Raw genomic sequence first — 14,460 nt, 5'->3', positions numbered from 1 at the left:
AAATATTCGTTAACAGCCTTAATCTACAGAATGAATTCTGCATCACGCAGGCTGCATAAGCATGGTCCAGAAAATTTCCACTAATGTTTAAATTTTAAATGGCCCAGGTCTATACTGAAATCCCTTACGACAGATGATTCAGCACCAGAGTAGCATCTAACTATGTTGTTCAAGGAAGTCCCCACTACTCCCCTTGCCAAGTTCTAGTCCACAGCTGTGGTCTACGAAAGTCCTCCATTTGGGCATCACCAAGAAGTTTTAGGCTAAGAAATGGGAAGTAACCTAGTACCAATCAGAAGATTGTTATATACACTTATGCATGACAGAAACAACGTTTCCTTTCTTCTGAGGAAAATAATCTCTATATGTATCCACCAAAACTCCTCTGGAGGCACAACAGTGAAAGAAAACCTAAGAAATCACAGAACTGAAGCTAAGGATGGCCCACCAATCCACTCTCAGTAAACCTATCCAACTCCTCAGAAAAAGCCTCCTTATGCAAGCACGGAAGTATTTCATTGTGTACCCTATCCATGAGATGGTTTTATTGAGAAGACATGGCATCTCCAGGTCTCACCCTTGTTTCTATCAGGTCTTAGATCTCATCTCTTGCCCTAAACCTCTTTGCCATTTGTGGCATACTGTTCATAAAAGTGGCTGAAATTATCCCTCTCCCCATACCCATACCTTATGCAATATGACCGTTGCAGTGGTTTATTCTTATAATGGTAGAGCAGAATTCCAAGTCCTAATCTATAGCTTGCTTTGGCATAGGCTCAGAACGCAGACACTGTCGTTTCTGCTGGCCAAAGCAAGCTATAGATTAGGACGTGGATTTAAGACATGGAGAAAGAGATTTCCAGTGTTGCTGGGAACAACTGCTGGCAAAAACAAAGAAACTGGAAAACCAAAGCTGTTAGTTTAAACTGACTTTGGACCCTGAAAGAATTTGCCAATCTGGGTAATGTATTAATTAGCTCATGTCACTAAACAGATCAACTTCAAAACCTAGCGGCCTTATACACTCTTTCCCTAACTATCTTTAGGAATTCTGCTCTACCATCATAAGAATAAACCACGGTTAGCAGCTAAAGGATGATCTACAATCTGGAACAGAGACAAACTGCCCCAGCTAAGGCCATCCTAGACTCCCAGCTCCTAGCCAGATCACCAACTGATTATCTAAACCAGCTAAGATGAGAGCAGCCCAGCTAAGCCTGGCCAAAATTACTAAAACAAAGAACTATTAGTTAAATAATTATTGTTTTTGCCAGGGGGAGTTCTCTTTACATCCTGGCAAACTCACATATGTTATTTTAAAGGGGTTTTGATTCAAAAGAGTTTTCAAGTTAGCTACGCTGCCAGATTACTACTCTCCCTCAGGAAGCAGCCATCTTCAAAGGAACATATTAATAGTTTGAAAATTACTGCAATACTAGTCCCACCTACTCAGGAGGCTGAGGCAGGAGGATTGCTTGAACCTGGGAGGCAGAGGTGGCAGTGAGCCAAGATTGTGCCACTGCACTCCAGCCTGGGCAACAGAGCAAGATATATGTACATATATCTCGAAAATATATGTACATATATATGTGTGTGATTATAGTATAAAGCGGGGTTCAGAGTCACTGAATGAACAGAACTACCTTAAGCTCTAGATTTGATGTAAGAGCTCGAAAGCACTTTATTATACTACTAGAATGTAAACTTTTTTCTTTTGGATCATCTACTGATGCACTGACATTTTGGTAATCCTGACTGCTTCGTTCAGGAGGTTTTTGACAATTATTGAATAAGGAAATAATACATATGTCTTTCTTTAAAATTTTATTATTTATTTATTTTTGAGAAGGAGTCTCACTCTGTTGCCAGGCTGGAGTGCACTGGCATGATCTCGGTTCACTGCAACCTCCGCCTCCTGGGTTCAAGTTAGTCTCCTGCCTCAACCTCCCGACTAGCTGGGACTGCAGGCATGTGTCACCATGCCCAGCTAATTTTTGTATTTTTAGTAGAAACGGAGTTTCACCATGTTGGTCAGGATGGTCTCAATCTCTTGACCTTGTGATCTGCCCGCCTTGGCCTCCCAAAGTGCTGGGATTACAGGCTTGAGCCACTCACTGCGCCTGGCCCAATAATACATATTTCTTATAGTACTGACTACTTGGAAGTCAAACTGATCAAAATACCAGATATCTACTTACATTTCCTGTTTAGGTTAAGTCCTTAGATCTCACTCAATAGTCGAAATTTTACCCCAGATCCAACAGTTACATGAATAAAATTGCTGAAAAGAACTGGTTTACAGAGCTAAGAATAACTGTTCAAATCATGTACATTTTGGCTATTAAGAATTACAAAACTGGATAACATTAAATCATTTGTGATATTTCACAAAGGACTAACAAAACATGTCACCTAAAAAAATGATTTAAATTCATCACCCTGTAGTATTAAGCACTCATATTCCCATTATAGCCTGACGGTGGTTGGGCTGTATATTATATTTCCCATACCTTAACTTTAGGTTTGGCCATATTGTTTGCTTTTGGTCAATGAGATTTCAGTGAATGTGATGCAAGCAGAAGGCCTGAAATGTAATGCACAGTTGAGTTTGCCTTCTTGTGTATTTGTCTCCATCAGAAGAATACCCAGAGGCAGCCCACTGCTCCTCTGGTATAGTCCCAAGAATGAGATATGTAACAAAGCCACCTGAGCTGAAACACAGCCTGAACCAAGTCACCCCAGTGAAGAGGCAGCCTGAAACAGAACTGCCCCAGTCAATCTCTAGGCTAAATAAAAGCTGCTCCACATAGCCCAAGGCCCAAGGATGAACCACTTTACTGAACCACAAAGTAAGAAATAAACATTTACTATTATATGTCACTGACATGTTGTTTGTACACAAGAGACCAATACAGGCATTATAAGTTTTATGTAAATAAGTTTATTTATTTATTTTTTGAGACAGTATTTTTGCTTTGTTGCCCAGGCTGGAGTGCAGTGGTGCGATCTCAGCTCACTGCAACTTCCGCCTCCTGGGATCAAGCGATTCTCCTGTCTCATAAGCCTCCCCAGTAGCTGGGATTACAGGTACGTGCCAGCACGCCCAGCTAATTTTTCTATTTTTAGTAGAGATGGGGTTTTTTCGCCACGTTGGCCAAGCTGGTCATGAACCCCTAACCTCAGGTGATCCGCCAGCCTTGGCCTCCCAAAGTGCTGGGATTACAGGCGTGAGCCACCATGCCTGGCCTATGTCTATAAGTTTAAACTTAAGCAAAATGAAAAAACATTCTTAGAAAAAAATTAACATTCACATAACTGACTCAAGAAATAATGAAAGTTATCTCATAGCCACTAAATAGATTGAAGAATGTTTTTTAAATTCTAAAAAATAAAATGCTAGGCACGAATGGCTTTAATGACAAGTTCTACCAACATTTTAAGCTGTTCTATTTCCAAGAATTAGAAAACAAAAGTACTTTCCTCAATGTTATTTTATCAGACTAGAAAACCTTCATAATAAAATCTGGTGAAAAGAATAATAAGAAAAAAATTATAGATCAAGTTCACTGATAAACAGAAATATAAATAATAGTAAACAGAATATTCACAAATCAAGCCCAGCACTAAATAAAAAGGATAATACTTGACCAAATTGAAGTTATTCCAGAAAAACAAAGCTGTTAACTAGAAAAAAAATCCATCAATATGCCACATTAACAGATTAAAGGAAAAAAAATCATAAATCATTTCGATACAGAAAAAATAACATTAAAAACTTAACATCCATTCACAATAAAAAAAAAAAACTAGGAATAAAAGGGAAATTACTTAGTCTGATAGAGGTTATCTACAAAAATCTTTACAGCAAACATTATACTTAACTGTGAAATATTGAAAGTTTTCCCGCAGAAAGGAAACATGTTTACAGTAAACATTATAATGGTGTCCTAACCAGCACATTAAGACAATTATATAAACACATTAAGTATAAATAACAGAAATAACTAAACAGAACTGAATTGACTCACAGATGATATGACTATGTACATGAGTAACTTATTAAGAGTTTAGCAAGGTGGCTGTATTTAAAATCAATATGTAAATATCAACTATTTCTACATGCCAGTGATTCCTCAGAAAGTGGAAATAAAAATATAATACCATTAAAGACGAACCTAGGAACCTGCGAAAAGATATATAAGACCTCTATGATGAAAATTTTAAAACACTTTATTATAAGACATTAAAGAAGTTTGGAAGTTGATTATTAGAAAAGTTAATATTATAAAGACAACAACTTTTCCCTAAATTAACCTAGAGATTCAATGCATTGCCAATCAAAATCCCACAAGGCTTTTTTTTTCTTTGAGAGAACTTGACAGACCTATGCGAAAATTTATATGAAAGTAATAAAGGTCATCATCAGCCAAAGCATTCTTTATTTATTTTCTTTTTGAGACGGAGTTTTGCTCTTGTTGCCCAGGCTGGAGTGCAATGGCGCGATCTTGGCTCACTGCAACCTCCGCCTCCCGGGTTCCAGCGATTCTCCTGCCTCAGTCTCTTGAGTAGCTGGGATTACAGGCATGTGCCAACACACTCGGCTAATTTTGTATTTTTAGTAGAGACGGTGTTTCACCATGTTGGTCAGGCTGGTCTCGAACTCCCGACCTCAGGTGATCCACCCGCCTCAGCCTCCCAAAGTGCTGGAATTACAGGCGTGAGCCACCGCACCCAATCCAGCCAAAGCATTCTTAAAGAACAGAAGAATAACAAAGAGTCACTTTACCCCAAATAGAAGAAGTTATTATGGTGTCTATATAGTGTTTAAGTGGCACAGGTGCAGGCATATAGATTGAAAAAGTAGAGATCATAGAAAGAGATCCATGTACATATACCAACTTATGGCAACAGTGACACCATACAGTAGGAGGGTGAAGGATTTTCAAAAATGGAGCTAGACAAGGGGATTCTTGGAAAATCGTGGAATAAGAAGCACCAAGAATCTGTTTCCCACCTGGACAACAATTACACTGGCAGAATCTGCCCTACAGAACCATTTTGCAACTCTGGAGTCTATGCACAGGTTTGTTATTTCCAAGAGAAGAGGTGGGTGGCAAACTCTGGTTAATTTCAATTTCAGATCATAGCATGGTAGCAGTTACCCATTCCTTACTCCTGTGTAAGGGAGCCATGAACAGGTTTCAGGAGCAGCTTGTACGCAACTTGTAGAAGCCAGGGTGGGCAAAAAGGACTTTGTCCCTTTTAGGAACTGGTGCCCTGATCACTGATTGGTGCTTCTGATCGTCAAGGTGCAGAAAGGCAGGCAATCACTGTTGTACACTCTCCCATTCTGGCTAAAGAGACTTCCAAGGAATTCAAAGGGCTGATGCCTTTCTCTTTCTTTCTTCCACTCTCCTTTCGCCCCCACCTTTCATTTTTTTCTTTATTTCTTTGGGGAACCAGGCATTTAAGGTCTAGAACATTAAAAAGCAACCACATTTATGGGTGACTTTAGAAAGTCACTGTGCATTAGCAGGGAAAGGTAGAGGCTAAGAAAAGATCTGCAAAGACCTCATTTTTATACCTCAGGGTGACTCCTGACACAGAGACAGCCTACAATAATCAAAAACCAGAAATCAGCAAACTCTTGCGAAGGGGGAGAATCTGATTTCCAGTTACCACATTACTAGAGTTAAATATCCAGTTTTCAAAAAACATCATAAGGAGAAAAGATGTTTCTCCTGTTACTAGGTAGTAAGTAGCAGGCAAGGGTGGCCCATTCAAAAATATAAACCAACAATAGAAACTACCCCTGAGAAAGGTCAAATGGCAGACCTAAAAGACAAAGACTAAATCAAACATCCTAAAGATGCTCAAATAACTAGAGTAAGACGTGTAAAAAGAAAAAAAAATTATGAACAAAATGGAAATATCAATCAAAAAGAAAAACTAAAAAAAAAAAATTCTGGAGTTGGAAAGCACAATATCTGAAATAAAAAACACACTAAAGAGATCTGAAGGCAGATTTCAGAAAGCAGAAGAAAAATCAGCAAATATAAAGATAGGACAATTGAAATTATTGAGTCTGTGGAACAGAAAGAGATCTTAAAAAAATGTAGAGAGCCTAGGGGAACTACAGGATACCATTAAAGAGGAAAAAAAGAATCACCAAAGAATACTTACGGTGTGATTACATGCATTTGAAGCTAATAGTTGATAAAACTAAACTATTGTATAGATATGCATACAAGGTAGAAAAACATTAAGCAAGCTGATCAAAATTAAATTAAGTGGTCAAAAAAGGTACATTTTGTTACTTGGGAGTATGCTCAATTTAGTTCCCCCAAAGATGAAGTTCAACTCAAAGACTCCTCTATTTATTCCCAAGACCTAAGAATCAATAGATGAAGCTCAATGCCAAAGACTCTTCTGTTTACTCCCAAGAACTCAGAATAAGGAGAATTAGGAAATAATTGGTTTAATTATACCAATCAAACTTTCATCACATTAATTCTGTCTTAATTAACTGGTCAATCTCCTCACCCTTTAAGGAAAAAAGGTAAGCCTGGGCAACATAATGAGACCTTGTTGCTTCTAAAAATTAAAAAAATAAAATTAGCTGGGCATGGTAGTGCATTCCTGTAGTCCCAGTCACTCAAAAGGCTGAGGCAAGAGGATCACTTGAGCATAGGAGGTTGAGGCTGCAATAAGCCACAATTGTGGCACTGCACTCCAGCCTGGGTGACATAGCAAGACTCTATCACCCAAAAAAGAAAAGAAAAGAAAAAAACGTGGAAAACAGAAAGAAAGAAAGAAGGCTTTCGAGTGCAATATCAAATACAATAAATATAATATTACATATACCTTATTAACATCTTGCCTCAGCTAAATCTGTTCAAGTAAAGATAAATAAAATAACAGTAAAAAAGATGTTTCTCCTGTTACTATGACTCCTCAGTGGCAAAATAGGTATTTGGAGGGAGAATGTGTTTCCTCAGATTATTAGGATCCCTGAAACAATTCAATAAGCAATCCCTAAACAACTGCAGTTTAGAGACCAGAATGCTCTTTTATATAACACCTTACCGTCCACAAGCAATCTGAGTGACAATGCTTCCCATAAGTTCAAAAACTTTCCTTGGGTTTATTTCATGACTGGTAGAATTATGGCCCAACTGACCATACCCTCCAGCTCCAAAAGTAAACACTCCACCTTCCTAAAAAAAGACAAAACCCCTTATCATTAGAAGGCATAATAAAGAAAATAACTGATCTCCAGAAAAATAAGTCCAAATCTTTAATATAAACTCAGGTTTTTCTCTTCTAAGAACTGTCTTCATAATTTAACAGATAGATGGCTCTTTCAAAGCAAAATGTCATACAACTATGAGAATTCCAGGTAATGATGTTTTCACCATTATAAAATATTTAAAGTAGACACTGAAGAGATACAAATAATTATTTATTTGCATTGCCTTTCATTATCATTATACTGTCTTGCTGGATTCCAAGTACATATACAAAACTTCACAAAACCTAAAAATGGTATCTTCACTTTTCAAGGTAGTTACTGCCTTACACAGATGCACTGCAAAAAGAGTACATGTAACCAGGGTGCATAAATATAGCAATTTTTATTTACTTATTTATTTTTTCAGACAGGGTCTTGCTCTATCACCCAGGCTTGAGTGCAGTGGCATAATCACAACTCACTGCAGCCTCAACCTCCTGGAGTCAGGTGATCCTCCCACCTCAGCCTCCTAAGTAGCTGGGAGTACAGGCATGCACCACCAAGTCTGACTATTTTTTTACTTTTTTGTAGAGATGGGGTTTTCCTGTGTTGCCCAGGCTGTTCTCGAACTCCTGGGCTCAAGCGATCCTCTTGCCTTGGCCTCCCGAAGTGCTGAGATTACAGGCATGAGCCACCGTGCGTGGCCTTATAGCAATTTTTAGCATACAGTTACTATAATATACAGATGTCATTTAAAAAAAAACTCCTCATAAAAACGTTTAACTAAAGCGGATCACTTGAGGTCACTTGAGGTCAAGAGTTTGAGACTAGCCTGGCCAAAATGGCAAAACCCTGTCTCTACTAAAAATACAAAAATTAGGGCCAGGCGTGGTGGCTCACACCTGTAATCCCAGTACTTTGGGAGGCTGAGGCAGGCAGATCATGAGGTCAGGAGATCGAGACCATTCTGGCTAACAAGGTGAAACCCCGTCGCTGCTAAAAATACAAAAAGTTAGCCAGGCATGGTGGCACAGACCTGGAGTCCCAGCTACTTGGGAGGCTGAGACAGGAGAATTGCTTGTACCCAGGAGGCAGAGTTTGCAGTGAGCCAAGATTACGCCACTGCACTCCAGCCTGGGCGACAGAGAAAGACTCCATCTCAAAAAAAAAAAAATTAGTTAGGCGTGGTGGTGGGTGCCTGTAGTTCCATCTACTTTGGACGCTGAGGCAGAAGGATCGCTTGAACCCAGGAGGCGCAGGTTGCCATGGGCCGAGATCATGCCACTCAACTGCAACCTGGGCGACAAACCGAGACTCTGTCACAAAACAAACAAACAAACAAAAAAACATATAACATATAACTAAATTAGAAGTTCTGTATTGGAAAAAAATCTGTGATAACACAATCACAATTAGTATTCTTCAGTTCAACTGCTTTTCTTCATAGTTGTAGCTATATATGCAACTTTATATCCTGCTTTCATCATTTAATAGCATTATTACATACTGTTATATGAGAACATTCATTTTTCTTGTCATAGAAAATTTCAAGCAAATACACAAAGGTAAAGAGAAAATATAGTAAATCACCATATAACCATCACTCAGTTTCAATAACTGGCAAAAGGTTGGTTATTTTGTTTCACTGGTGTCTCCCTTTCCCTTTTGGGGGTATTTTCAAACAAAACAAAAAAAACACTTGAGTACTTTAAAGCAAACTGTGGTCATCATATCATTTCACCCACAAATGTGTATGTATCTTCAACAGCATATATCTCTAAGAGATAAAAGTATATAACCGTAATACTATTATCACATTCACAAAATCAATAGCCATGTTTAAATCTTCCTGATTATTTTATTGCATCATGTCACAAAGCATATGTCTGCTTTGTTAGTGAAGTTAAAAATAAGTAAGTCAGGTGGGGCACGGTGGCTCACGTCTATAATCCCAGCACTTTGGGAGGCTGAGGCGGGCGGATCATTTGAGGTCAGGAGATTGAGACTAGCCTGGCCAACATGCCGAGACTTCGTCTCTACTAAAAATACAAAAATTAGCTGGGCATAGTGGTGTGCGCCTGTAATCCCAGCTACTCGGGAGGCTGAGGCAGAAGAATCACTTGAACCTAGGAGACGGAGGCCTGCAGTGAGCCAAGATCACACCACTACACTCCAGCCTTGGCAACACAGTGAGATGCCACCTCAATTAAAAAAAAAAAAAAAAAAATTATATATATATATATAAAAAAAAAAAAAAAAAAGTCAAAGTATGTCAGCCAGAAACATCCCCATTAAGCTTAATGGTCTTTGCCTGGATCCATTATTTCATCAGGGAGTCTAAAATGGTGATTTTTCTAGTTTTATTATTTTTCCTACAGTTATGAACTGAAATTCTTCTATAAATAATTTGACTCATTAACTATTAAATTACCTAAAATGCAAATTGCAAATGAAAGGCAGAATACTTGATTCTTTCCCATTATTGACCAGTTAAAAAAAAAAAATGAGTGTTGTCCTAGCAACTTCCCAAGGTAAGCAATAAGTTTTGCTTATATTGATTTGTGGGAAGAGATCATTACAAACTCATGAATTTTTTTTATAGATCTGATGTTTTCCATTTTTTGCAGTCATTATTTCTTCTCCATATCCAGTGAAAGCTCCTTCAGGTTGTTCTTCTGACAGGACCACAGTAATCTTTGCTTTTTTATAACACAAAATGCCCAAAAGTATTCTTATACATATTTTTTGTCCCAGACATGGGATCAGACTCTTCTCTAAGAAGCCCTGGTTCCTTTTAGTGGAGAATCTATAACAATCAAGGGATTATCATTGTGTCCAGATTATACATGGTTCATTACTTCTAGGACCTTTCAGTGGTTATGGCAAAACAAAAACAAAAACAAAACAAAAAGCATATTCTTGGAGAAAAATAAAGAGTTCATACTAACACTTGCAATTCAAAGTAAAGATCACAAGGTTTTAACTTAATTCCTATAGTTTTACACCTATCTCTTTTCTCTTAAGTTGAAAATCATAGTTTATAACACAGTAAAATAACTACTTCTTTGCTTTCTCCTATGTATATGTAACATATTGGAAAAAAGATAATAGCAAATTTACTTCTAACAGTAAGACTACAGAATGCACACTTGTAACCCCAGCATTTTGGGAGGCTGAGGTGGGAGGCTCACTTGAAACCAGGAGTACCAGACCAGCCTAGGCAACAAAGCGAGATACCATCTCTACAAAAAATAAAATAAAATAAAAAATCAGCCAGGCACAGTGGCGCATGCCTGTAGTTCTAGCTACTCAGGAGACTGAGGTGGAAGGACTGCTTGAGCCCAAGAATTTGGTCATAGCTTCAGTGCACTATGACTGTGCCACTGCACTCCAACTTGAGCAACAGAGTGAGACCCCCATCTCAGGGGAAAAAAAAGTTACAGAATGCAGTTTAAGGGCCAGGCACAGTGGCTCACGCCTGTAATCCTAGCATTTTGGGAGGCCAAGGAGGTGGATTTCTTGAGGTCAGGAGTTCGAGACCAGTCTAGCCAACATGGTGAAACCCCATCTCTGCTAAAAATACAGAAAATTAGCTGGGCGTGGTGACGCATGCCAGTAGTCCCAGGTACTCAGGAGGTTGAGGCAGGAGAATCACTTGAACCCAAGAGGTGGAGGTTACAGTGGGCCAAGATCGCACCATTGTATTCTAGACTGGGTGACAGAGTGAGGCTCTGTCTCAAAAAAAAAGAAGAAGAAAAAAAAAAAAAAGGAAAAGAATGCAGTTTAAGATTTCTTTGTGGATTCAGTTTATCCTTAGCGTATTTCCCCCAGTGATGTACAGCAAAATGCTGTATTTTAAAATCACCTAAAATAATTCTTTCTTGTGTAGTTGTGTCACCAACTTGTTAGTTTTCCATTTTTAAGGACTAATATGTATATAATTTACATATAATTTTTACATATATATATAAAACTTTGCTTTTTTTTTTTTTTTTGAGACGGTTGCCTAGGCTGGAGTACAGTGGCACTGTCTCGGCTCACTGCAACCTCTGCCTCCCAGGTTCAAGCGATTCTCCTGCCTCAGACTCCTGAGTATCTGGGATTACAGGTATCTGCCACCACGCCCACCTAATTTTTTGTATTTTTAGTACAAGACAGGGTTTGTATTTTTAGTAGAGACAGGGTTTCACCACGTTGGCCAGGATGGTCTCGAACTCCTGACCTTGTGATCCACCTGTCTCGGCCTCCCAAAGCACTGGGATTACAGGTGTAAGCCACTGCACTGAGCCATAATTTTGCTTTTTAATTACATGTAACAGTTTCTAGATTCCAAAGTAAAAAATTATAAGGCAAGGCACATTTGTTCTGGCTATTAATTTTAAGTTATTGTGTTTTTAAAAGCATACATGGCCAGATGCAGTGGCTCACACCTGTAATCCCAGCACTCCGGGAGGCAAAGGCAGGTTTTGAACCTGCCAAGGCTGGTCTTGAACTCCTGACCACAGGTGATCCACCTGCCTCAACCTCCCGAAGCGCTGGGATTACAGGCATGAGCCACCATGCCTGGACATTAATGTCTTTTTACCAATTTTATATACTATGTAAGACCAAAACAGATAAAGAAGTTTAACCAGTTTCTAACTTGACCAATGAAAAACTTGCAAATTCCTTTACATTAACATGACTGCAATAAATAATCCTCTGGTAAAGGTTAATTGAATGCTTTCGTTTTCATCTAACTTCTAGTCACTCGAGAACTAAACAGTACTGATACTTAATTGGCACATACCCAAGACAGTGAGAGGTCAGAGTTAAAGCCATTGATAAAACTCTGATCAAAGCTCACTATAACTGCTTACACAATACTTGGCCTATGAATAACAGACAGATTCATCTCCTCTATTGCTTGTATGAAGTATTTATAAGCCAAATGGAAACTACATTCAAATTAGGCTGAGCTACACAATATAAATGGGTTTGATACATGTATCATGGCAAGCCTAATGAACTAAAATGGAATAATTTTATTCAAAGTATGACTTAAGCAGTATTTCATATAAAGCTGAGAAATTCAGCAATATACTATCATTACATATAATAGTGTATCAATTCACATTTTATAACATAAAACAAAGTTGAAAAATTAGGTAAATTATTTTCAAGAATAATCTAAGTCTTTTTTCCCAGATAAATTATGTTTGAAATACCAATAATACTCAAGTTAAAACTTGAGAAAATATCATGAGAACATTCATTAATTATGAAAGAACCATGATGAGCAATAATAAAGAAGTTTTAAAAGTACAATACCTTGGTTAGTGCAGCAGTATGATCTTCTCCACAACAAATATAAACTATTTTCTGAGATCTTAGTGACTTTAGTAAATTAGGAACATACCTATCTGAAAATTCCAACAAGAGATGTTAATAATATTTTAAAAATTAAAACTCATCTAGATGTGTTTCCTCTACAGCTTCCCAAGCTCAGTAGATAGTTGTGAGTAAATAATTTTAACTATGATTCAATGATTTTGTAGTACAAGCTTCCTAAGTCGGGTTCCCAGGCCTATCCACACTACTGTGATAAAGGAGGGACTTAAAGAGTTAAGCACTAAACAGCCAATATGCCAGTCTACACAGGACTCAGCAATCAAGGAATTTCAAAATTATGTAACTGCTTCTAATTTTCCACATATACACATCATTCTTTATATTCACTTCATGATAGTTATACCAACAGGAGCCTACTTAAAAGCCTGGAAAAAAAAATGTACTTTAGGCTGTTTTGTAGCAGAAAAGATACATGATATCCTAATATGACATATTCTTCTTAGGAAAAACAAGGTATTCTTTAATTCTTTGTTTGTCATTACTAATCGTTATCAGATTAACAACTCACTTTTGTCCATTTCAGTCATTACAATTATATTGAACTATAAGAAATTAGCTTTTGTAAGTCAAATACTGGCATTCAACTCAATGTAATCATGAAAAATAAGTTCCAAGATCCCAACTTGTTTCAATTTTAATTTTTTCAAATTCAAAATGTTTAAGACTTTAGCATCAATGTTAAAAGTGAAGCCCAACCAAAGATTAATTTAATCAAAATCATTTAAATATTTCCTTGAAAAACTCAAAGATTAACACTTCATGTTACTTCCCCAGAATAATTTTACAGCTTCCTTCCACTAACAGTGGCCAACAGTGGATTAACAATTTGAAGTAATGTTTTTCAACTGTCTTTTAATAAACATCCAATACTAAAGATGTTGTCCAGATATACTTTTTATAGTTCTTTAATGAAAAAAGGATATTTTGTGTCTTCCCACTGCATTCCTCAAATGGAATTTTTAAATAACATCTTATCCCCACCTCTATACCAGGGAACATACATTTCTCTCTTATACTAAGAATCACTGATCTATCTCAAAAGATCATCTCTTTTAAAAAACACACTTAAACTATACATAATGAGAACCTACCATTTTCATCATTAAGACCTAGCTGACCAAACTTGTTGCGTCCCCATCCAAAGATAGCTCCAGAAAGGGTGAGTACAAAACTATGGGCTCCTCCTGCTGCAACTTGCATGAAAGGGATTCCAAGCAAAGACTTAATCAGCTGTGGTGAAGTTTGCTTTTTACAGTCAGTACCTAAACCCAATTGGCCATATTTATTCTGTCCCCAACAGAAGACTTCACTTGCTGTAAAACAATAACGGAAAAATTAACCATTTTTCTTATATGCAAAAAATTTAATTTGAAAATAATCATTTCATTTAAAATTTCATACAAAGAGTATTATTTTGGGACATTCTTCCTATCATCAAAAGAATATAAATATTATTTTTAGCAATTATGCTTATTTTTCTTATATGAACATATACTACTACCTAGAAGAACATTCAGTATTAGTATACTTCAAGTTTGATTGACTACACAGAGGAACAGGTGAGTCATATAACAAGGAGTAATCTCATTTCCTTATGCTCCTCAACAGTCTCCTTTTAATATTCCTCAAGTCTCATTTTTATTCTGTAGTTTCTCCCAAGAGGTACTCATTCAAGCTCAAACTTCAGTAACTATCTGCTGATCACATTCAAAATTTTATCACTAGCCCAAACCTCTCCTGAGGAAAAAACCCACATAACCCATTGTTTACCTGATATCTATACTTGGAAATTTCAAAGGAACTTCTAACTTAGGATGCCCCAAACTGAATTCATTACC

General features: G+C 37.4%; 1 protein-coding gene across 5 annotated transcripts in view; it reads right to left on the bottom strand.

Annotated features, from left to right (window-relative positions):
* The window catches only part of HERC4 (HECT and RLD domain containing E3 ubiquitin protein ligase 4), a 151,664-nt gene that overhangs the window by 95,910 nt on the left and 41,294 nt on the right, over positions 1–14,460 (bottom strand). For 4 of the 5 annotated variants that reach the window (XM_025396583.1, XM_025396585.1, XM_025396584.1 and 1 more), the window contains 3 exons: positions 13,714–13,935; positions 12,542–12,633; positions 7,087–7,217 (listed from right to left, as the gene is read on the bottom strand). In XM_025396583.1, the coding sequence (XP_025252368.1) occupies positions 7,087–7,217; positions 12,542–12,633; positions 13,714–13,935 (445 nt within the window). The remainder of the gene's footprint in view (positions 1–7,086; positions 7,218–12,541; positions 12,634–13,713; positions 13,936–14,460) is intronic. The other variant, XM_025396586.1, reaches the window with a different exon arrangement.

Source organism: Theropithecus gelada, chromosome 9 (genome assembly GCF_003255815.1).
Source record: "Theropithecus gelada isolate Dixy chromosome 9, Tgel_1.0, whole genome shotgun sequence".
NCBI lineage: Eukaryota > Metazoa > Chordata > Mammalia > Primates > Cercopithecidae > Theropithecus > Theropithecus gelada.
This window is presented reverse-complemented; position numbering and strand designations above follow the sequence as displayed.